Genomic DNA, 22,152 nt, shown 5'->3' with positions numbered 1-22,152 from the left:
AGCATGTTAATATAGATTAGAAAGGAGAGAGAATGGAGGCAGAGAGACTGGTTAGGGGGTTTAATTATTGTAGTCTAGGCAAGAGATGACAGCCTGAACAAATAAAGCATTGGAAGAGAGGTGGTTTTCGACTTTGGAAACCTTTGGGGACTACAGTCTGTAAAATTTGGGTGGGAAGAAGGGAAGATAAGGATATGGTAGGCGTATAGGTAGGGGTGTGTGTGTGTCTTTTTTAAGTTGTCTGTGGAACCTTTGGGTGGAGAGATCCAGTAGGCAGTGGGTAAGCTGAGCTTTCTCATTTCATGCGCCTTAGAATATTGGAAGTGCTGAAACAAAAATTTAGTTTCACCGGATTTGTTTTTCCCTTTCAGAGGATTTGAGTTTCACCAAACTCTTTGGTCTTAGAACAAAACAACACAGAACTTTGCTTTTATATAGGCTTATACTTTAAAAACTTAAACTGTATGAAAAGATATATAATGAAAATCAGTGATTCCCTCCTTCGTTCCTTCCCATTCCTGGACCTGTGACCCAGAGTCAATTATTTTTAATTCATTTAGTTGTCTCTTCTGGTATTTATCCACACATTTCAATGTGTTAATATTGTTATTGATTACTTAGTTAGTTTTATATTACCTGTTGACCTGTTATTTCCACGACGTTTTAGTTCTCTTATACCTCTACACACCTTACCTCATTAATTCTTTAAATACCACAATTTTTGGTTCAAAATAAACCATATTTACAACTAAATATTCACTAAAGAGCCAGGAGTGTACTCAGATTACATTTTCTTTCACATAGAACTCTGCTAGTAAGTCGCCTTGTTTATACTTGCATAGTTTTTGAAAAACTGATTCTTAAAGTTTTTCAACATCTTTATCACATCCACCATATACCTGTCACTGGTGTTTTTGAAATGCTCAGTTAATCAGTATTTTCTTTTTGCCTGCTTGTGGAGCTGTTAATCTTCTTGTTCCTGTTTTTTTCTTAGGGCCCACAGTTGCCACTCATGGACTTCCCAACAGGTGGAATGATTGTTACTTGATATCTTCCTTTTATTTATTTATTAAAAGTTTTGTTAAAAGTTGAAATATAGTTGATGTACAATATTATGTTAGCTTCAGGTGTACTGCATAGTGATTTGATATTTGCATACATCATGAAATGTTCACCACAATAAATCTAGTAACCGTCTCTCCCCATACAAAATTATTACAATATTATTGACCACGTATCTTAAGCTGTATACATGGTACAACATATATACATATGTGATTGTTTTCAGTTGATGATCTCTTAAGTTTGAATGCCTTCTAACAACGATACATTTTTATTCCCCCCATCATGTTGAATGTTTTTGATGTTGTATTTTCCATCTTTTTGTTTTGTATATCCCTTAACTATTGATTGTGGTTTTAGATGACTTTACTACTTTTGTCTTTTAACCTTCCTACTGACTTTATAAGTGGCTGATCTACTACCTTTACTATATGTTCGTCTTTACTAGTGAAATTTTTCCTTTCATAATTTTCATATTTTGAGTTGTGGCCTCTTCTGCTTAGAGAACCCCTTTATCATTTCTTGTAAAGCTGATTAGTGGTGCTGAACTCTTAGCTTTTGCTTGTCTGTAAAACTCTTTATCTCGCCTTCAAATCTGAATGATAACCTTGTCAGGTAGAGTATTTTTGGTTGTAAGTTTTTTCTTTCATCACTTTGCAAATATCATGCCATTTGCTTTTGGCCTGCAAAGTTTCTGCTGAGAAGTCAGCTGTGAGTCTTTATGGGAGTTCCCTTGTATGTAACTAGTTGCTTTTCTCTTCTGCTTTTAAGATTCTCTCTTTATCTTTAATTTTGCAGTTTTAATTATTATGTGTCTTAGCATGGACTTCTTTCAGTTCAACTTGTTTGGGAGTCTCTGTGCTTCTTGGAATTGGATGTCTGTTTCCTTCCCCAGGATAGGGAAGTTTTTAGCTATTGTTTCTTCAAATAAGTTCTTTGCTCCTTTCTTCTCCTTCGGAGACCCCTGTCAAGTTAGTATGCTTGATGTTGTACCAGAGGTCTCTTAAACTATCCTCATTTTTAAAAATTATTTTTTCTCTTTTTCTGTTCAACTTGGGTGATTTCTACTACTGTCTTCCAGATCACAGTCTGTTACTCTGTGTCATCTAATCTACTGTTGATTCCTTCTAGTGTAACTTTAATTTTAGTTAATTGTATTCTTCAGCTCTGTTTGGTTCTCGGTATTTTCCAACTATTTGTCGAAATTCTCACCATGTTCATCCATTCTTCTGAGCTAGGGAGCATCTTTATGATCATTACCTTGAACTCTTTGTTGAGTAGATTGCCTGTCTCCACTTGTTTAGTTCTTTTTCTGAGGTTTTGTCTTGTTTCTTTGTTTGGGACATGTTCCTCTGTCTGCTCATTTTGCCCAGTTTTCTGTGTTAGGTTGGTTACATTTCCCAATTTTAGAGAAGTGGCCTTATGTAGGAGACATCCAATGGGTCCCAGTAGCACACTCCCTTCTGGTCACCAGAGCTATATGCTCAAGGGGTGCCCCCGTAGGGCTGCCTGTGCCCTTCTTTTATGGCAGGACTGCTATGGTGGGTGTGCTGGTAGGCGGGGCTGGCCCCCAGCCTGGCTGTGAGGCCCTGCCTCATGCAGTGGCTGCCGGGCTGCTGGAGGGCAGGGTAGGCTTCCCAGCTGTCTGCCTGGCCCTGGGGCTGGGGCTGGCCTGCTGGTGGGCGGGTAAGCCCCCAGTGCTAATAAGCTAGGGGGAGGATTCCAAAATGTCACTTGCCAGTGCTGTGTTATCTTGGTAGAACGAGCTCCCCAAAATGGCTACTGCCAGCATCTCCATCCCCAGGGGGAGTTCCAGTTGCCTCCTGCCTCCCCAGGAGGCTCTCCAAGATCAGCAAATGGGTCTCACCCAGGCTCCTTTCAATTTACTGCCTCTGTGCTGAGATTTGAAGTGTGTGAGATTTAACGTATGCCCTTTAAGAGCAGAGTCTGTTTCCTACAGCTCTCTGGCTCTCCTGGACATAAGCCCTGCTGGTTTTCAAAGTCAGATGTTCTGGGGGCTCACCTTTCTGATGCAGGAACCCTGGGCAGGGGAGCCTGATGTGGGGCTCAGAAAGAATCCTCACTCCTTGGGGAGAACCTCTTTGATTGTGATATTCCTCCCATTTGTGGATCGCTGACCTGGAATTGTGAATCCTGACAATACCGCGTCTCAGCCTCTCTTACTCAGCTCATTGTGGTTCCTTGTTTAGGCATGCAGTTGTGAAATATCTTTTCTGCTAGTTTTTAGGCTGTTGTCATAGATAGTTGCTCTGTAAGTAGCTGTAATTTTGGTGTATCCATGGGAGGAGGAGTGAGTTCAGGGTTTTCCTACTCTGCTGTCTTGGCCACCTCACTTCATGTCTTTCTTTTTACTGGTGTGTTCCCATGTATGTGTGTGTATGTACAGAACATATCTGCTGGCTGTCTGTTGGGAAAATGTGTATGGATAATAATATCAGGTCTTGAATATATAAAAATGCTCACTTGATTGACTGGGTACAGAATTCTTACCTAAATAATTTTTTTTTTTTTTTGGCTGCGTTGGGTCTTCGTTGCTGCGCATTGCAGCGAATGGGGACCACTCTTCACTGCGGTGTGCGGGCCTCTCACTGCATTGGCTTCTCTTGTTGTGGAGCACTGGCTCTAGGCACCCAGGCTTCAGTAGTTGTGGGACATGGGCTCAGTAGTTTTGGCTCCCGGGCTCCAGAGCGCAGGCTCACTAGTTGCAGTGCACGGGCTTAGTTGCTCTGCAGCATGTGGAATCCTCCTGGACCAGGGCTCGAACCCGTGTCCCCTGCATTGGCAGGCGGATTCTCAATTGCTGCGCCACCAGTGAAGCCCCCTAAATAAATTTTAAAGCGTTGCTTCATTGATTTTAAGCTTGCAGTGTTACAGTGGAGAATTCAGGTGCCATTTTTATTCTTGTTATTTTGCATGTGATCTTTTTTTCCCTTTGGAAAATTATTGGGATGTTTTCTTAGGTTAATGAGTCAGTGTTTTTCTCCCTTTACATTTTCTCTCTCCTCCCTTTTCTCTGGAATTATTGGTAGTCAAATGTTGAATTTCCTGTTTTGATCTTCTAAGTCTGTTAACTATTTTTTAGTATATTCTATTTCTCTTAATGTTCTAGGAGAGTTTCTAGGTGTTTACTTTTTTCTTTTGGATTTTTTTATGATAAAGGCATTTATGATGAGATAAATGCTTTTATTTATTTATTCATTCATTCATTCATGGCTGTTTTGGGTCTTCATTGTTGCATACAGGCTTTCTCTAGTTGCAGCGAGCAGGGGCTACTCGTCGTTGTGGTGTGCAGGCTTCTCATTGCGCTGGCTTCTCCCGCTTCAGAGCGTGGGCTCTCTGATGCGTGGACTTCAGTTGTAGCGCGTGGGTTTGGCTGCTCTGTGGCATGTGGGATCTTCCTGGACCAGGGCTCGAACCTGTGTCTCCTGCATTGGCAGACGGATTCCCAACCACTGCGCCACCAGGGAAGCCCTTCTTTTGGATTTTTAACAATGGCTATATTTTTAATTTTAAGAGCATTTGGAATTCTCCTTTTTCATTACTGTTACTAATTTTTATCTTCTCAGCATAGTAATTATAGGATTTTTAAAAAAGTTTTCTTTTGTTCTTTTAGTTCTTTGCTTTTATCTTTGCAATTTTTGTTTGTTTTGATCTCTGATGTCTGAGACTTTGCAAATTTTCGTGATCCTTAGCTGTGTATTCGTATTTAAAAGTGAAAAAGGCTAATTGGTAGTTCTGTGTTTACAAGGGACCTTGCCAAGTGTAAGTGTTGGGCTTCACTCCGGGTTAATTGGATGCAAAGCTGCTATTTCTTGGGGAACTGCCAAATAGTATGTGAATGTCTTTTCTCTGGGACAGTTCCGTTTCTCTAGGGAAGGATCTTCTTCCTTTCTGGGAGAATGGTAGGGTTGGGTAGGTGGGGCAGGAAGTAAAGACACTTCTCCTGGCCGATGGCATTCTAGAATTAAAGAAAAGGAGCAGGGTTAGATGTTTGAACGTTTCTTATTTTGACTTTTGACTTAACTTAAATCTGCCAGCCCTGTGCTTCCCACCCACCCACCCACCAACCCACCAACCATGTATCTGTCCTGGAGTCCCAAGCTTTTACCTTTCAGTTTCTGTGCAGAATAACTCTTCTCTTTTTTACTGTTTAGTCTACAGACTTGCAACCAATCTTCACCCTTCCCACTCCAGCCACCAACTCTCTGCCTCTAAACCTCGCTCATTGTATCCTGTCCTTAGGTCCTGAACTTCTCAGGGTCCTGCAGGGCAAGATTAGCTCACCTATTGGTGTTTCCACCTCAGCACACACTGCCTTATGCTACTACTTCACAGTTACTTTCCTGGCCTTAATGCCGTGGAGAGTTTGACTTGTTTAAATCTTGCAGGTAAAACAGAATTTTAAAACTATGGCAGATGTGCAGTTAGCATGGTTTGCACATATGTAATCACAATTGAGCAGATACTTTCTATTTGAATATTGTGAGATTTTGGATTAGTTGGAGTTGGAGCCATAATGGATGTTTTGATAGCACTTGACCTTTTCATATATGTACTTTCATAACATGTTCATAGTGAGAACTGTGTCACCGGCTCAAATGTGATGTTGTAATTGTAGAATAATGTTATGCAGTAACTATTCTAAAGTAATGTATTGATAGATTTCAATCTTGCTGGTAGGCCACTGCAGCTACTTTCTGTTTTTAAGATAGTAGTGATGAAGGAAGTTTCTACTGTTCTGTTTTTTCCTCAATTTGAGAAATGTGTCTATTTCTAAGCAGGAAAACAACAATGGAGTGTGTTTTCTCCACAAGTTTTACAGTGTTTGGGGGAAAGAAACATGTCATTTGAAACAAGGCAAAGCAGGTTATATGGTTTCATATAGTTAGTATGTTGTAAGCCTTATCTGGACCAAAATGTTATCTAGTTATTTGTTTATATAAATGTAACTTACCCTAAACCCCAAACCCTATAACTTAGAAACTTCCCAAACACATGCAATTTAGAACTTAAAACTTAGAAACTCCCCATAGAGCATACAACTTTTAAAAGTTTTTAGCTTACTTCAGAAACAATTGCTTCATTAAGGACTTAACATTAGCTATCATCTTTTACTGGTGAATCAAAATATACCCGAGTAGCTGGCACAGCTTTTGTTTTTTTCCTCCTAATATGGAAAAGGATCTTTAAAGGATTTGGTCACTTCTATTACTATTTTTTCCCCAACTTGGCAGTTCTCTTAGGAGCAGCTAAGTATTAGTCTTTCCTTTGCCAGGATTAAATTATTTTCCTTTTGAGAGAAATAAGTAACTGGGATTTTGTTTTTTTTTTAAATAAAGAGTAAAACTCCATTTATTTGTTAGACTACACAACCTTGTTCTGATTCTGATTCTCTTCCACTCTGACTGATCTTTTTCTTTATTCCCAAAGGCTTCTCCCCATTCTGCAGGCTTTGTTCTTGGCCTTCAGCTTCTCTCTGTCCATTACTTGAAAGATTTCAGACATCCCCTTGTGCTGGAGGAAGAATAATATTCTACCAGGTGGTAATGTTTTGGACCACACAGATTTACAGGATTGTTATTGATAGATGGGCTTGCTGTGACAACAAGAAGTCGTAATTTTTCTCTGAGATCACATACCCTAGCCAGAGTTAAAAGGAAAGCCCAGAGCTTTTTTCTCCTAGTCCATTTGTCAGATTATCTAATTGTAATTAGTTACAATTAATCTAAAAGGTCACTATGTTTGAGATACAATTTAGCCTGTTTAATTGGGCTTAATCATTTATTTCATAATTGCCAATACTGTATTCTTCTTAAGGAGCCAGTTCTTAATGAGAGTGGCCTTTTTGGTGGGGAGAAGGGACATGGAAGAGTAGAACTTTAATGCTTTTTTGACATAAAACAGTTCCTAGCTGCCCTTTAAATTTTTTTCTGTGCTACATTTACACCTTTACCTGACTCTCCAGTTCGAGTTGTTCGGGGCCAACAACCATGTGCTAGCAATTGAGAACAGAGGAGCCCCTGTGACCCTTGGCTGTCCTGAGCTTGAATAGGAGCATTAGGCAGTGGTTCTCAAAGGAGCAGGCATAAGAATCACCTGGGGGGCTCAAATGGATTTCTGTATCACGTGTTACACGCGCCCCACTTTTCTGACTCCCTAAGTCTGGGTTGGGGCCTGGCAGGTTGCATTTACATTAAGTTAACAAGTTTCCAGGTGATGCTGATGCTGCTCTGGTATCAGATTTTGAGAGCCACTGATAGTAGGTAGTGGCCAGTCTTTGCAGTAGACCAAGAATGAATTAATAATACCTGCTATAGTTTCTGAATATATCCTCCCCTTACAAATAACAAGAAAAAAACTCAAAAGGAATAAATATCTGGTAGGGCTTACCTGGTTTGCTTTAGCCTGTGTGAAACCAAATGCACTTCAATTTTTAATTCCAGAGCTACTAATAAGTAGTATGCCTTGGACTGTTTTTATATTAAACATTTATTTTGACTTCCATTAAATTAATTTACTTCACATACATTATTGAATACGTATCATATGATAGTTTGGAGTTGGGGCTCTAGTGCTGAATTCCTTCTCCAAGGGGCTTATGTCTAGTTTGAGGAAGATGGATAGTAAACACATAACATGTCAAGTGTCGATAAGTTACTTGGATAACAAAGTATGAGAGTTGAACATATTTATTCCTGCCTGGTATGAATTACATATCCCTAATAGTTTCTCATTTGTTAGCAATCTGATAGTATTTCCTGAACCTTAGATTCCAGCTATTCCATGTGTTTTAGATTTTATGTCACTTTATTTTAGTAAAGGTCAGTTGTAGTACTTTCTCAATAGAACTGAGGCTGTGTGAGCTTGTTATCTTATGAGTTTCAAGGTTTAAGCCTTGTGGCGTGATGTTATGAGGGCAACCTGAGGGTTTTTACATTTTGTGAACTTGAATGTCTCTAGAGGGCATATGCATTCTCCAGCTCATTGAAATGCTCACTGCTCTTTTTTATTCTTATACCAGGCCTGTTTTACCCATTTATGTTAATGGCCTGGGCCTTGTAGGCATTTGAGTTTAGAATACCTTCTTTAAACAGTTTGAAAAATAGTGCATTTTTTTCAAGCTGGAAAATCTAACCTAGATAAAATTTAGTTATTTAATGGTAATTTCATTTTTGTTTAGGTTCCATGTTTCTTTTTTTTTTTTTTTTTTTTTTTGGTTAATCTGAACTTTTTTGTGGGCAAAGTTGAAAGTGATTGATTACATTTCTCTAGCTAGAGGCTCTAGTTTTAGAATTCAGGACTGCACGCATGCACACACACACACACACATACACACACACTTTTAGACTGTGCGTGTCAAATGTTAGATAAACCAAACAGCTAATATATTTTGTTTGTTTTAAGTCAGAGATTGGGTTGAGATTAGCAAGGAATTCAATGTCTTAGCATTTTCTGGATTGTCATTTTAAGTGTTGACCACAGATTGCTATGAAAAACCTTCCTAATCTTTGGCTAAGCGTATGAATACCAACTAGTGCTCATTCTTCAAATTCCCTGTAGCTCTGCAGATGCTTCTCTGTGTTCTGCTTTCCTTTGCTACCGTGGTGAAGATTGGGTGGCTCCTGAGAAGAAAGTCATGTTAGCCAGTGTCTTAGTCTGTTCATGCTGCTGTACCAGACTGTCATAGACTGGGTGGCTTATTTATCTCTTACACTTTTGGAGGATGAGAAGTCTAAGATCAAGGCGCTGGCAGATTCAGAGTCTGGTGAGAGAGGCTGCTTCCTGGTTCATAGAAGGCCATCTTCTCACTGGGTCCTCACATGGCAGAAGCGGTGAGGGAGTTCTCTAGAGACTCTAAATCCATTCATGTGAGGGTTCCGCCCACATGCCTAAAAACCTCCCAAAGGCTCCACCTCCTAATGTCATCACATTGGGGGTTAGGGCTTCAACACATGAGTCTTGGGGGGACGCAAACATTCACTCCGTAATAGCTAGCATGTAAGTGAATTGGTTTTCTGTTGTTTTTCAAGCAAAATATATGTGGAAATATAGCTTCTTTTTAGATGTGGAAATAGGATTTAAGATTTTCTACTGTGACTTGTGCCTTTTTCGTTTTGGTTTGAAAGTCTGTTTTCAAAGATATTTAAAACCAGAGCAGTTTTTGTTTTTTTTTTTCAATGCCACATGAAAGATACCTGAGAGGCATCAGAGATCATTGCTTCTGTGGAGCTTCATTCTGTCCTGACAGCTGCGGGACTTCACATCTTAGGTTCTTTTTCCTCTGTCATATCTTTGACTTGGAGATTTGCCAAAGTGTGAAACGTGTGCTTGGGAAGCAGGTGTCTCCCCAGCCGCAGCGCAGGGTGGAGTTAATTGAACCGAGTGGTCCAGGAACCCATGGGGTTGGTGTGTTCATTCTTGGCTTTCAGTACTTGAAGTTTTCTTTCTGAGCTTGTCACTTACCTTCCTTCATTCCCAGCGTTTGGCGTAGAGCAGGTGTATGATGTGGTTTAGGTGATAAACACTTGATAGGAGGTTCAGTAACCTAGAATCACATAGTGAGAAAGTTCTTTTTTTTTCAGTTACTTAAAAAAATTTTTTTTTAATCCTTCTGAAAGCAGAAAGGTGGTATTTTGGAGCTAGCGTGTAACACTTCTCAGCATCTGCCGATCTCCTTTATTCACAGGGAAAGCAAGCTTCACTCAGAACCTTTAAAGGCAGTAGGACCTAGCTAGAATTTAATAACACTGTGTTTATTTCTATATTGCAAATGACACTACTTTTCTGTTTTTGATCCATTCTTACTTTGTTTTAAGTGTGAGCAGTTTTATGCACAAGGGGGTGATTCTAGGAAGCACCTGCAGGAGTGTGGAGACAGAGACAGGGATGGTAAGGAGGCCGTAAAGAAGGCAGCACTGCGGCGACTGGAGTGGAATCCCAGCGGGGATTTGGGAGTCAGTGCATACTCACCCAGAGTAAAGGGAGACGCTGGGTATTTACACTGAGTTCTCATTAGTCATTACTTGATCATGGCTTCTGGGGGTGTTAATTCTCTACAACTTCCAACCGGCCTCTCCTTCAGGCAAAGCAACCCCGGCAGCCAGAGAGAACACTGGCAAATAATGGTAGGTGCTGACAGTGGCCTTTGTGGATCCCTGTAAATGGGTGGGGTACCAACAGTTTCAGCTTCACTCCCAGACATGCTAAGCTTCTCCTACATCCTCCTCATCTTAGTCAACGGCAGCCCCATCCTTCGGTGCTGAAGGCCAAAAACTTCAGAGTCATCCTTGACCCTTCTCTCACATCTCACATCCAAACCATCAGCAAATCTTGTTGGCTCTACCTTAAAATATATTGAAAATCTGACCTCTCCTCTTGCCCTCACTGCTACCACCTGCTCCAATCCCCCATCATCTCACAGCCTTCTAACTTAGTTTATTGCTAGTACAGAAGCTGGAATGATCCATAGAAAATCAAAGTCAGATGACATCACTGCTCAAAACCTTCCACGTGTCCTCATCTTAGAGTGAAAGGCAAAGTCTTTGCATTGCCCATAAGGCCCTCCAGCATCTGGCCTCCTGCTCCCGTTTGTGTGTGTGCCTGTGTGTGCACACGCATGTACAGTTCTTTTTGGTTTTAGCCTTATATGTAGTCAAAACATTCCTTTCCTCTCCATTTTCTTCCCTATTTTTTTTTTTTTAGTGTGGGTTATGTGATTCATTTGTAAATTAGATTCATTTGCCACAGTTTGCCATTCCATCTTTACCACTACATCCTGGGTGAAATTTTTTTTTTTTTCATACAGTGAATGTACTTTTTATAGTGTGTAGTTCTGTTGGTTTTGACAAATGCATGGAATGGTGTATCCACTACCGCGGTTCCATACAAAAGAGTCCATTGTCTTAAAAATTCCTTCCTGCTTCCCCTTTGCAGACAGTCCTTCTTTCCACCTTCCAGTCCCACTGGCAACCACTGATCTGTTTTCCTCCCTATAGTTATGCCTTTATAAATAAGTGAGAGTCTTACCATGTGTAGCCTTTTTGGTCTGATTCTTTGATTTAGCAGAATACATTTAAGATTATTCTGTGTTGTGTAAATCAATAGTTCACTCCTCAAGTGTCCTTTAAGTATATTTAAGCCAAAAAAAAAAAAAGTGAACTGATTTAAAGAAAATATTGAACAAACATGATATAGGTGGCACATAGATATGAGAAACGTCTTGAACCTGAATGACTAAAATTTGGAACTCAGTAGTGTGACAGAAAGATGCTAAATCAAGGCTTTGCTTTACCTGGTACCTCTGCCAGTGATTAGTTGCGTGCACTTGGGGAAGTCAACCTTCTGCTCTTGAGTTTCTGATAAAAATAAACAGTAAAATGGCTGATCTAGTAGTTGTTAGCTCCTACCATGGTTCATAAAGACACAGGGTATCTTAGGTGCTTTGGGTAGCTCTTTTTTACATTAGCATTTCATTGTTGTGAAGCACCCATCACCCCTGGATTTCACCGTTGTTAGGACAACCTGTTACAAATGCTTTATTAAACCTATCATGGAGGAATAAGAGCCAGCCATTAAGAATGAGGTACGCCTTCAATGTAAGGCTCCCGTTCATCCACGTTTTTTTTTTCTGTTGGGCTTTTCTAAAGGGTAGGCTAGGGAGAGCCTGAGTCAGAGCTGTAGTCATGTCCGGGAGGTACTGGTGGTGCGATAAATCTCTGTGAGTTTTTAGCACCGTAGCATTTGGAAATTAATTCCCATAGTCCTTTCCCTAGGTAGATTTCCCAGAGCTGTCTGTAAAGATTGATTGGAGGTCATAGTTTCCCAGAACTTTATCATGGTTCATGCATAGGCCATCTTGTCACATCATTGGCAACGTGTATTTGAGGGTCAGTGCATGTTAAGAACTCCACTGATAACGGAAACCGGGAGAGGGAACCAGAGATAATTGCTGTTTTGTTTTTATTTTTAAAGATGAACAGATTCATAGTAATTTTTTTTTAAATCATAATTAATGGCTGCTTCAAATCCCTGTCCAGGTTGGGATTTTTGAAATTGGAAATGGGATAATAATTGAGTTGTATTTAGGTGACACAGTGTCAATGTAAAATCAGAAAGTAAGTGGGAGGAATTGGAGAATACAGAATTGATTTGTTTATTTTACATGTGGCACATAGTAATATTAATTTTACTTTTTACTTTTAGTAATGAATGTTATAACTATTGAAGATTATAAGAGCACATACTGGCCAAAATTGGATGGTGCCATAGATCAGCTTTTAACTCAGAGTCCTGGTGACTATATCCCCATATCCTATGAACAGATATACAGGTAAGTCAAGATTTAATTTGCTTGGGTTTTAGAGTGTATAGTGAAGTTCACAGCAACTTGAATTACGACAGTTTGTATGCATATAATATACGTACATTAAGGCTCTGTAAGTTATTTATATGTTCCATACTTGTGGATTGGGGGTTTGATTTATACTTTTTGCTTCAGAATTGTTTTTCAAATGAAGATAGTGTTAATCCTACCTCAGCCTGCCACGCCCACCATACATAATGCAGAAATTGTAGAGGTCAGTGAAAAAGGCAAAAAATATGTAGTTTTAGTATCACAGGGAGATGTTAGCTTAATCTGTTGATGTTTGTGGCACACAAGTTTAACTATCTTTGGTTATTTTGTTTCCCAGCTCCTGGTAAATGGAAGTAGCAAATTAGTGAGGACCGGGGTGCGTTGTGAGATCAGCCCAGTCACAAGAGGAGGAAGTGACAACTGTGCTGTTCTGCACAAGTGATGCACAAAGAGGTTATTTAGCAAACGTTTTTGTTAGTTAGAAACCTTCTGCTGATTGTCACTCTCTCTTCCTTATTTTGACATTCATTAAAACGAGAGAGAAACTGGCTTATAAGTAGTTATCATAGTCAGACTCTCAGATAATCACCCAATATCAGATTATCTAATACGGATAAAAAATTAAATAGAATACTCAAAAAGATTATTTGTAGCTGGTGATAATGTCTCTTCCATATGAACACTGATTGGGGCAGGATAAATTTTTGTTTTAAGAGTTGCAATTGGTCACTTTTTGAGGCCTGAATTAATTATTTGACCAGTGGTTACATATTGAGGGTATGCCTTAACCTTAGGTTGAATTAAGTGCTTCAACCTTAAAATCATTAACTTGGTTTTTGTCTTCCCTCCTCCCCACAGTTGTGTGTATAAATGTGTATGCCAGCAGCACTCGGAACAGATGTATAGTGATCTGATTAAAAAGATAACTAATCACTTAGAAAGAGTCTCAAAGGAGCTGCAGGTAAAGAACTTATGGTATTGATTTTAGCTTCTTTGGGATTTTCTGACTGGTTGGAATTAGCTTGTATAGTATACCTTTGGAGGCTTGTTCATTTGATTATGATATAAATTTATAAATATTTTATAGATGAATATTGATCAAATGGTCTTATCTTTGGAATAGATTAATTTGAAAATTGGACATAAACTGTGGACATTTTTGGATTAAATGTATTTCCAACTTTAATTCTGTTTATTACCATGCAATATTTCTTTTATGTAAAACCTTATTTGTTCTGTTAACCTCAGTATTTGGTGACTTTTATATTATAAACGTGTACATTCTAATTTTTTTCTGGAACTTTTTTGAAAATTACTATCTTTGAAGTGTTATTTGCCTACCAGTTTCTAATATTTGCTAATATAAACAACTGAAGTCAGCATTTTGTTGATAAACCCTCTACAGATGAACATCATCCCAGCTGTAAAATCTGGGGCAAGTTGCAGGAAATATTTTATTTAAGGAAGCACTTGGCTTCTTGATCCTACCCTGCCCCTCCCTGCCTCAGTAAAGTTTCCAGTGCTTGAAGGTCAGGTAGTATCTTTATTCCAGGACCAGATCACATTTTCGTTGTGGTGTAGAAGTTACAAGATGTGCAGAAAAGTCACTCAGCAGTAGATCACCAGGGTCCACACCACAATTAGGAAGTGCTCCAGCAATTCTGAAATATCCACAGTTTCTAGCAAGTGCTGGGTTGCTATTTGGATATTCTCCTCACTTACCTTGGGGTTTTTTTTTTTTTTTTTTTTAAGTATAGCCAGACCTGTGTTTATCATAGCCAAATATATCTTTTTCCTGGTGCTAGTGTAAATTGTTTTCATCATCTTTTTGCCATTAAATACAAAACCTTTATTCATCTAACAGATATATTTAGTGTTAGGCATTGTATGTAAACCATAGATGAAGCCTAAGGTCTGCGCATTGTAGCTTTGAATGATCTGCTTCCTAATTCTCGACTCTGCCCTCTCTCTGAATCCCCACGTTCAGTTTACTGCTGAATCCTATTTCTGTTCTGTTTCTCTCTTGGCTCCTGTCCACTTGGCCACCGCCCAGTCCAGGCCACATCATCTCAAGTGTTTTACTAAAATGCTCATCTTAGTTGGTGCTCTCTGCCTCTAGTCTTAACACATCTAACTAGAATCTTGCGTTTCAGAGCGACTGTTTCTAAGGTACAGCTCTGATTATCAGATTCCTATTAGAATAAAGTCTAAATTTCTTAATATGATTTAGGAAGGCTTTCACTTTTTGACTCCTGCTTATTTCTGCAGCCTGATGTCTTACCTTTCTGCTCCTGCATACTGAACTTACTTCAGTTCCTTGAACATTTTAGGTACTATCTCACATCTTGGCTTTTGCCACGTTAACTTAACTGTCTGAAACATTCTTCCTTTTCTTCTGCCCTCTTATTTTTTCGGTCAGTGTGCACTTAACATTTAGGCTGCCCCTTAGACATCATTTGTTTTGGGAAACATTCTCTGATACCTTGTTCCCCAAGTCAGGTTTGGGAGCCCCTCATCTGTGCTTCTGTAACACCCAATACTCCATGGTAGTTCATTGTGTAATTTCTGGTTTAGCTGTTCCCCTTCCCCACGTTCCCCACCCCAGTATTGTGTCCTGAGAGGGCGGAGGAGCATGTCTGTTTTCATTATTGTGCTGTTAGTACCTTGCCCAGTATCTCATACATACTAAGCATCACTTGCTGAATGAAATGTATAGCAAATGAATGTTTATAAATATTTACTCTCTGTTGGATAGTGAAAGCTTTTCTAGTAGAAATCCGAGTTTGATTTCGTTTTTTAACATGAAGTCTTGGTGGTCTTTGGGGTGCAGGGTGTACCAGAGATTTCATTAGATCAATAAAGAACTCATCTCAAAAAGGATTGTTTTATGAATACTGTTTTGCTATTTTTGAAATAATATTAAATATTCTAAAACAGAAAGCGAACCATTTCAATTCAAATTATAAGGATAAAATAATTACTTGTCTTGCTTATAAAAGTTATCTATGAAATGTGAATTGGAAATTTTTTTTTTTTTTTTTTTTTTGCGGTACGCGGGCCTCTCACTGTTGTGGCCTCTCCCGTTGTGGAGCACAGGCTCCGGACGCACAGGCTCAGTGGCCATGGCTCACGGGCCCAACTACTCCGCGGCATGTGGGATCTTCCTGCACCGGGGCACGAACCCGTGTCCCCTGCATCGGCAGGCGGACTCTCAACCACTGCGCCACCAGGGAAGCCCCAAAATGTAGAGGTTTTTTTTTTTTTTTTTTTTTTTTCGGTACGCGGGCCTCTCATTGTTGTGGCCTCTCCCGTTGCGGAGCACAGGCTCCGGACGCACAGGCTCAGTGGCCATGGCTCACGGGCCCAGCCGCTCCACGGCATGTGGGATCCTCCCGGACCAGGGCACGAACCCGTGTCCCCTGCATCGGCAGGCGGACCCTCAACCACTGTGCCACCAGGGAAGCCCCGGAAATTTTATAATATGTTTTACACGTATGCTTTACCATCCCGTGAGTCATTAATTTGACTGATAGAATTGTGACTTGCTAGTTATTTGTCATATTGCAGTTTCTGCTTGAGTAGAATTTTTTCTTGTACTTAATTTTGTAAGCACTATACGACTACATTTCATTCTTACAGTTAGAATATTACTGAAAAATATTTTTTAAAGTTAGAGGGCACTATAGTACTGCGTTATCAAGCTCAGTCTAATTGGCAGTTTTGGAAGGCCACTTGGCTACATTCCCTGGCATAAATTTGCTTGATCAATTATCAGTAATACAAAGGTAACCTGTTACTTGCCCAGGATGGGCTGCACAGGGTACTAATACTTGAGAGTCACTGAGGTTCAGAGAGTAAGTTTCTGAGGTTTTGGAGAGTGATCCCTGTCAGTGTGCGTAGAGCTCCTTTATTCTTTATCAGGAATGCATAATAGTTCATTGTACCTTGCTTTATTGAGGTACCTTAATTTGTTTAACCACTTTTTAATCCATGAATATTTAGGTTGCTTCCAGCCTTTTGCTGTTACTAACAGTGCTACAGGGAATAATCAGTCTTGTAAGTTTTATTGTGCTTCGCTTTATTGTACTTCACAGATATTGCATTTTTTACAAATTGAAGGTTTGTGGCAACCATGTGCTGAGCAAGTCTTTCGGCATCATTTTTCCAATGGCATTTGCTTGCTTCTTGTCTCTATGTCACATTTTGGTAATTCTCGCAATATTTCAAACTTTTTCATTATTTCTATATTTGTTATTGTGATTTGTGATCAGTGATCTTTGATATTACTGCTGTGACTTGCTGAAGGTTCAGATGACGGTTAGCATTTTTTAGCAATAAAGTATTTTAAAATTAAGGTATGTACATTGGTTTTTTTTAGACATAATGCTATTGCACACTTAATAGACTACGATATAGTGTAAATATAACGTCTATATGCACTGGGAAGCAAAAAATTCATGTGACTCGATTTATTGATATTTGCTTTATTGTGGCGGTCTGCAGTTGAACCTGCAGTATTTCCGAGGTCTGCCTGTCATGTCATTTACCATGTCCGTATTTTGTGGTTCACAAAAGTTGTACCAAGTTATATGCTCCCACTGGTTCTGTATGTTTCAGAGTGCCTGTTTTCTCTACCATTACTAATATGGCATATTAGGTAACTAAAGAATTTTTGCTTTATACTAATAATAGGAATAATTCTTATAAAAATAACATAGACAAGGGTGATAGCTCTTTTGATGCTAGTATTTAAAAAACCATATTGATAAATGTGAAGGTAATATACAATGTAAAACCAGGGAATTTAGCTTGTTTTTAGAATCCATACGTGTCCTACTTTGAGTTCAGCAATATGGGACTATAAAAAAATCTTACTTTGAAATGATCTTTTTTGTAAGAGTGTTAACTCGAACCATTATTAAATAGCAGGGTAAAGTGGATAAAAACATGGGGACCTGGGCTCTGGTCTCAACTCTGCCACTCAGCAACTGTGTGCCTCTTGATTAAACATGCTAATATCTTGTGAATTTTCTCAACGTTAAAATGAAGTGGCTTTACTGAAACATCTGGTTGCTTTAAGCTCAGTTCTAAGATAGTTTTTCTTTGCTTCCTGCTTGGCAGATGCTTCTTCATTCTTTTCTCAGGCTTAAACTCATTTGTGTCCACCTGTGTAAAATCTTCCTAGAACCCTCACACTCCCCTCAAACCAACAAACAAAAAGGCCATTGGAACTTCTTCTTCTATGCATGTGTAACGTCTTGGCAGTAACAGCTCTGCACTGTTTCTGCGTCCATGTCTGGCCACCTCACAGCCGTGTCCTCCTTTGAGGGCTTGCGTTTTTATCCTTAGTGCCTGGCACAGTTACAGCTCAGCAAATGCTGAGTGAATGCTCAGCATCAAATTTGACCAGTGGGAAGAGTAGCATAATTAGCCTTGTATGACCACTAATCTTTGTGTCTCTAGATGCTTAGGCAGTGAATTCATTCATTGTTCAGTTAATCCAGTACATTAATTTATTCAGTGTTGCAAGTATGTGGCGTAATCTTGGTGTAATCTCTACTTTATAGAGACCTTAAGGGCAGTTTTCACTGGGGACGGAACAAGAGTGTATGCCAGGCCCCATGAGCCAGAAGAGTTTTATTTGGGTGGAGTGTTTTGTTTGCAGTTGCAGCTCTGATTTTAGTAATGATATATTGTTATTATGAGCTAAAACAGGAGTGTGGGATGAGTTGAATTTGACAGATAATCAGAAATTTAGTGTTGGGGTTGATAAAATCAATGAGTTGAACCTTTAGGGCATCAGCCTCTTATCTCTCAAGGGCATCTTAAAATAGCTACTGGTGTGTATAGTTTACATGGCCCAGAGTGACTTACTTATCTCTATCAAAAGCCATATCAGTGTTGGAGGGACTGAAGAGTGTATGAAATAATGTTTCCTATTCCCCAGTTACTGATTTAAAAGCTAGAGAATACTGGTTTTTAGAGATTGTAAAAGATTATTTTAATTTGTTGAACCTAAATGCTTTAACATAACAACATAATCTAACTTGCTTCCTCTTTTAAAAAAATATATATTGTTTTCATTTTGGAAACAGTGACTTTTTGACCACTTTGGTAACTTAAAAATTTTTTTTTGTTAAATTTATTAAACTACTTATATAGCTAAACCTACTTAGTATTCTGCTTACTCTTGTATTTTATTACATGTATATCTATACTTTTTACTTACTACTAAATTGTTTGAACTGTGACATACATTTTGCATTAGTTTTTTTCTAAACCGTTCTCTCTGCTTGTGCTTCACTCCTCTGTTCTTTAAATGTGGTAATGAACATCTCTATTTTATTTTCCTTTTTCCATGCCTCCAGAACCTCAAAATGTGAATTTCCAGTTCTGATTTTTTGATATACCAAAATTGGTTTATTAGTTCAGTAAACAATATTCTGGTTAGTTTTGGCAAATTCTGTTGAAACTTTTAGCAATCACTGTACTTTTGGTGAGCGCTCAAACCAGCTTTTCCAAATGCCTATTTGACATTTCAACTTGGATTTCTTCTTACAGATACTTCATGTCTGAATCTAAATTCCTCTTCTCTCAAGTCAGTTTTACTCTCAGACTTGAGATTTTATATTCACCTTTGACTCCTTTTTTCTCCCTTACCTGTTATTTCCAGGTGATAGTCAAGGTTGATAGAATATGGTAATTTCATTTGCTTCTGTCGCCTTTCATTCCCATTGCTGTCATCTTTTTCCTTATTATTGGTTCATGCCTGCACTAGAGCAGTACTCTCCTAACTGGTCTGCCTTTCTGCAGTCTGTTCTTTTGACTGACTAATCCTCTAAAAATGCTAATTTTTGATGGGCATACTTTCTTGTTCCCAAACCTTAAACACTCCCTGTTGCTTTTCTCAATCACAGTTGATTTCTTGGACAGTATAAAAACAACTGAGCTGGTTGACTGGTTACAGGGCTTCCTAGTGGGGAACCTAGTATAGCTAGCTCTTTCCTATATAACTATGCAAGGTACTCTGTTAAGTACAGCCGTAGACATATGATTGATAAGGCTAGATAATTTTAGACCAAACCTCCTGCTGAGAACAATTTTTAAAATGGGCCAGGGAGCTAATAAAAAAATGAAGAATTGTAGGACCAAGACCTGGGAAGAGAAGGAAATCCAGAGACGGGAGACTAGCACTTGAGCCATTTCTCTACTAGAGGCACCTATTTATTCTGGAAGAGGAGGCTACTAGGCTGAGAAATTCAATAGAGCTTTGATGGGTTTATGGGGATAGAGTAATAAAAATTGGAGGTCAGGTCCCACCAAACCTAAAGGATCACATCCCAGGTGTAGTAAGAATAATAAGTTACAGACTAGCTTGTTGTAGCTGGCACTTGATTCCTGATTGGATTAAGATGGTCTGGATTTGCTAGCTCCTCTAGTTGCTTACCAGAAGCGAAAGTAAATTCTTCTCGGAGAAAGAACATTATCCTAGACATCAAATTGTTTCCATAATTTTTCATAAACAGTGTCTGACGTTCACTCAGAAATATGTAGTTATATTAGGAGGTGAGGTGATCGTAAAGCCAAGAGAAATGGAGAAATACATTTTTTAGACAAGAATTGGGAGAGGGCTTCCCTGGTGGCGCAGTGGTTGAGAGTCCGCCTGCCGATGCAGGGGACACGGGTTCGTGCCCCGGTCCGGGAGGATCCCAGATGCCGCGGAGCGGCTGGGCCCGTGAGCCATGGCCGCTGAGCCTGCGCGTCTAGGGCCTGTGCTCCGCAACGGGAGAGGCCACAATAGTGAGAGGCCCGTGTACCGCAAAAAAAAAAAAAAAGAATTGGGAGAATTCATCACCAGTAGTCTCTAGCTTTAAAGAAATACTGGAATGTTCTTCAGATAGAAAATGTCCCTAGATGAAAATTTGGAGAATCAGTAGGAATGAAGGAAAACAAAGATAAATATGCAAGCATAGAATAATAATAGTGGTAATGTCTTATAGGGTATAATATAAATAACCCAAACACATGACAGTTGCATGGAAGATGGAAGAAGGTAAAAGGATTTAAAATGTTCTAAGGCCCTTGCATTGTTGAGGAAGAGGTAAAACTACTCATTTATTTCAGACTATGGTAAGACAAGGATGCAGTCTGTAACCTTAGGGTAATCACTAAAAAAAAAAAAACAGTAAAAAGTGTAATTAACAAGATAATAGAGAAAATGGAATAATTTGAAAATAAAGGAGTCAAGCAGGATAGAGAAAGGTACAGAGAACAGATGGGTCAAATAGAAAAATAGTAAGATAATAAACTTCAGTGTATCAATTATGTGAAATGTTAAAGAGAAAATGCTGCATTAAAAAAGTAAATAATTACTGGACTGAATGACATTCTGCAGCCTTACTAAATGCTGCTAACATGAGACACATCTAAAATATAAGGAGACAGAAAGATTGCAAGCAAGTGATGAAAAAAGATACACCATACAAACATTAGCCAAAAAGAAAAACAATATAGCTACATTGATATCATAAAAAGTAGACTCAGAGCAAGAAGTATTATTGGATATAAAGAGAACCTTTTATTATGACAGAACGTTCAGTTACTAGGAAGGTAATAATTCTAAATTTGTATCGACCCAAAATACCCAGAAAAATCAACAGATCCAAAAGGAGAAACAGACAACTCCACAATCATAGTGAGAAATTAACACATCAGTGGCTTTAGCGTTTATCTCAAGAAATTAGAAAAAGAACAACAAATGAAACCCCCAAAAAAGAATTAAGTCACAATCTCTGCTAGTGTACCTTTGGAACAATAAAAAATATTCAGGGAACTGTGGTACAAAGCAGAATAAAGAAAGTGCTGTATCAGACTAAAGGTGATATGATCACAGACAGATGGAGGGATGAAGAGGAAGGTGGCGTTAAAAATATGTCATGAAAACTGATATTTGGGGAGGGGGTGTTTTGAGCTGAGAGAACTTCCATAAGTAAAGGCTTATGGGTAAGAGAGGTTTGGGTAACAAGGAGTGGTCCTATGCGGATAGAATGTGAGGTATTTGAGGGAGATTGGGAGATGATAAGGATGAAAAAGGCAGATTGGGGCCAAATTGTAGAAGCCTTTAAAGGCCAGGAGTTACATTTTAGGAAGGTCGATACAAGATGGATTGGAGTAGGAAAGAATGAGATGTGATGACAGTAGACCAGGTGAATTACAGGTCCACAGCCCCTTCTCTGTAATTCCAAAATAGAAAAAAAGCTTTGAAAATGGATTTGTTTCCCTCTAAGTTTGGTGCCAAAACTCATTTGGAGTAAACTTTGATTTGAACTCATGTGAGGAAGGAACTTAGTTGGGAACATTCATGTATTTTCTCCCAGAAATATCAATGGGTTGATATTCCCAATCTCTACTGGGTATTTTACATAGTATATGGTATATGTACCATAATACCTTCTAAATCTGAAATCCTCTGAATTATGGCACATCTGGCCCTAGGAATCTTGGATAAGAAATTGTGAACCTGTTGGCAATGAAAAGGGAGATGGAGATGTCTGGGGCACATTGCAGAGACCAAAGAAACAGAATAGATAAGACAATAATTAAGTTGGAAGAGAGGTGGGATGAGAGGATTTAAAGATCATTTTGGTTTCAGTGGAATCGTTAGAAGTTGGTAGTGGGGACTTGAGAGAGGGAAGGAGAATGATAGTGGTTTTAGA

General features: G+C 39.0%; 1 protein-coding gene across 2 annotated transcripts in view; it reads left to right on the top strand.

Annotated features, from left to right (window-relative positions):
* Positions 1-22,152, top strand: part of CACUL1 (CDK2 associated cullin domain 1) — a gene marked incomplete at both ends in the record, with an annotated part of 61,770 nt that overhangs the window by 8,999 nt on the left and 30,619 nt on the right. For both annotated transcript variants that reach the window (XM_079705966.1, XM_079705965.1), the window contains 2 exons: positions 12,286-12,412; positions 13,295-13,397. In XM_079705966.1, the coding sequence (XP_079562092.1) occupies positions 12,286-12,412; positions 13,295-13,397 (230 nt within the window). The remainder of the gene's footprint in view (positions 1-12,285; positions 12,413-13,294; positions 13,398-22,152) is intronic.

The sequence above is a fragment of the Hyperoodon ampullatus genome (genome assembly GCF_949752795.1).
Source record: "Hyperoodon ampullatus genome assembly, chromosome: 1".
NCBI lineage: Eukaryota > Metazoa > Chordata > Mammalia > Artiodactyla > Ziphiidae > Hyperoodon > Hyperoodon ampullatus.
This window is presented reverse-complemented; position numbering and strand designations above follow the sequence as displayed.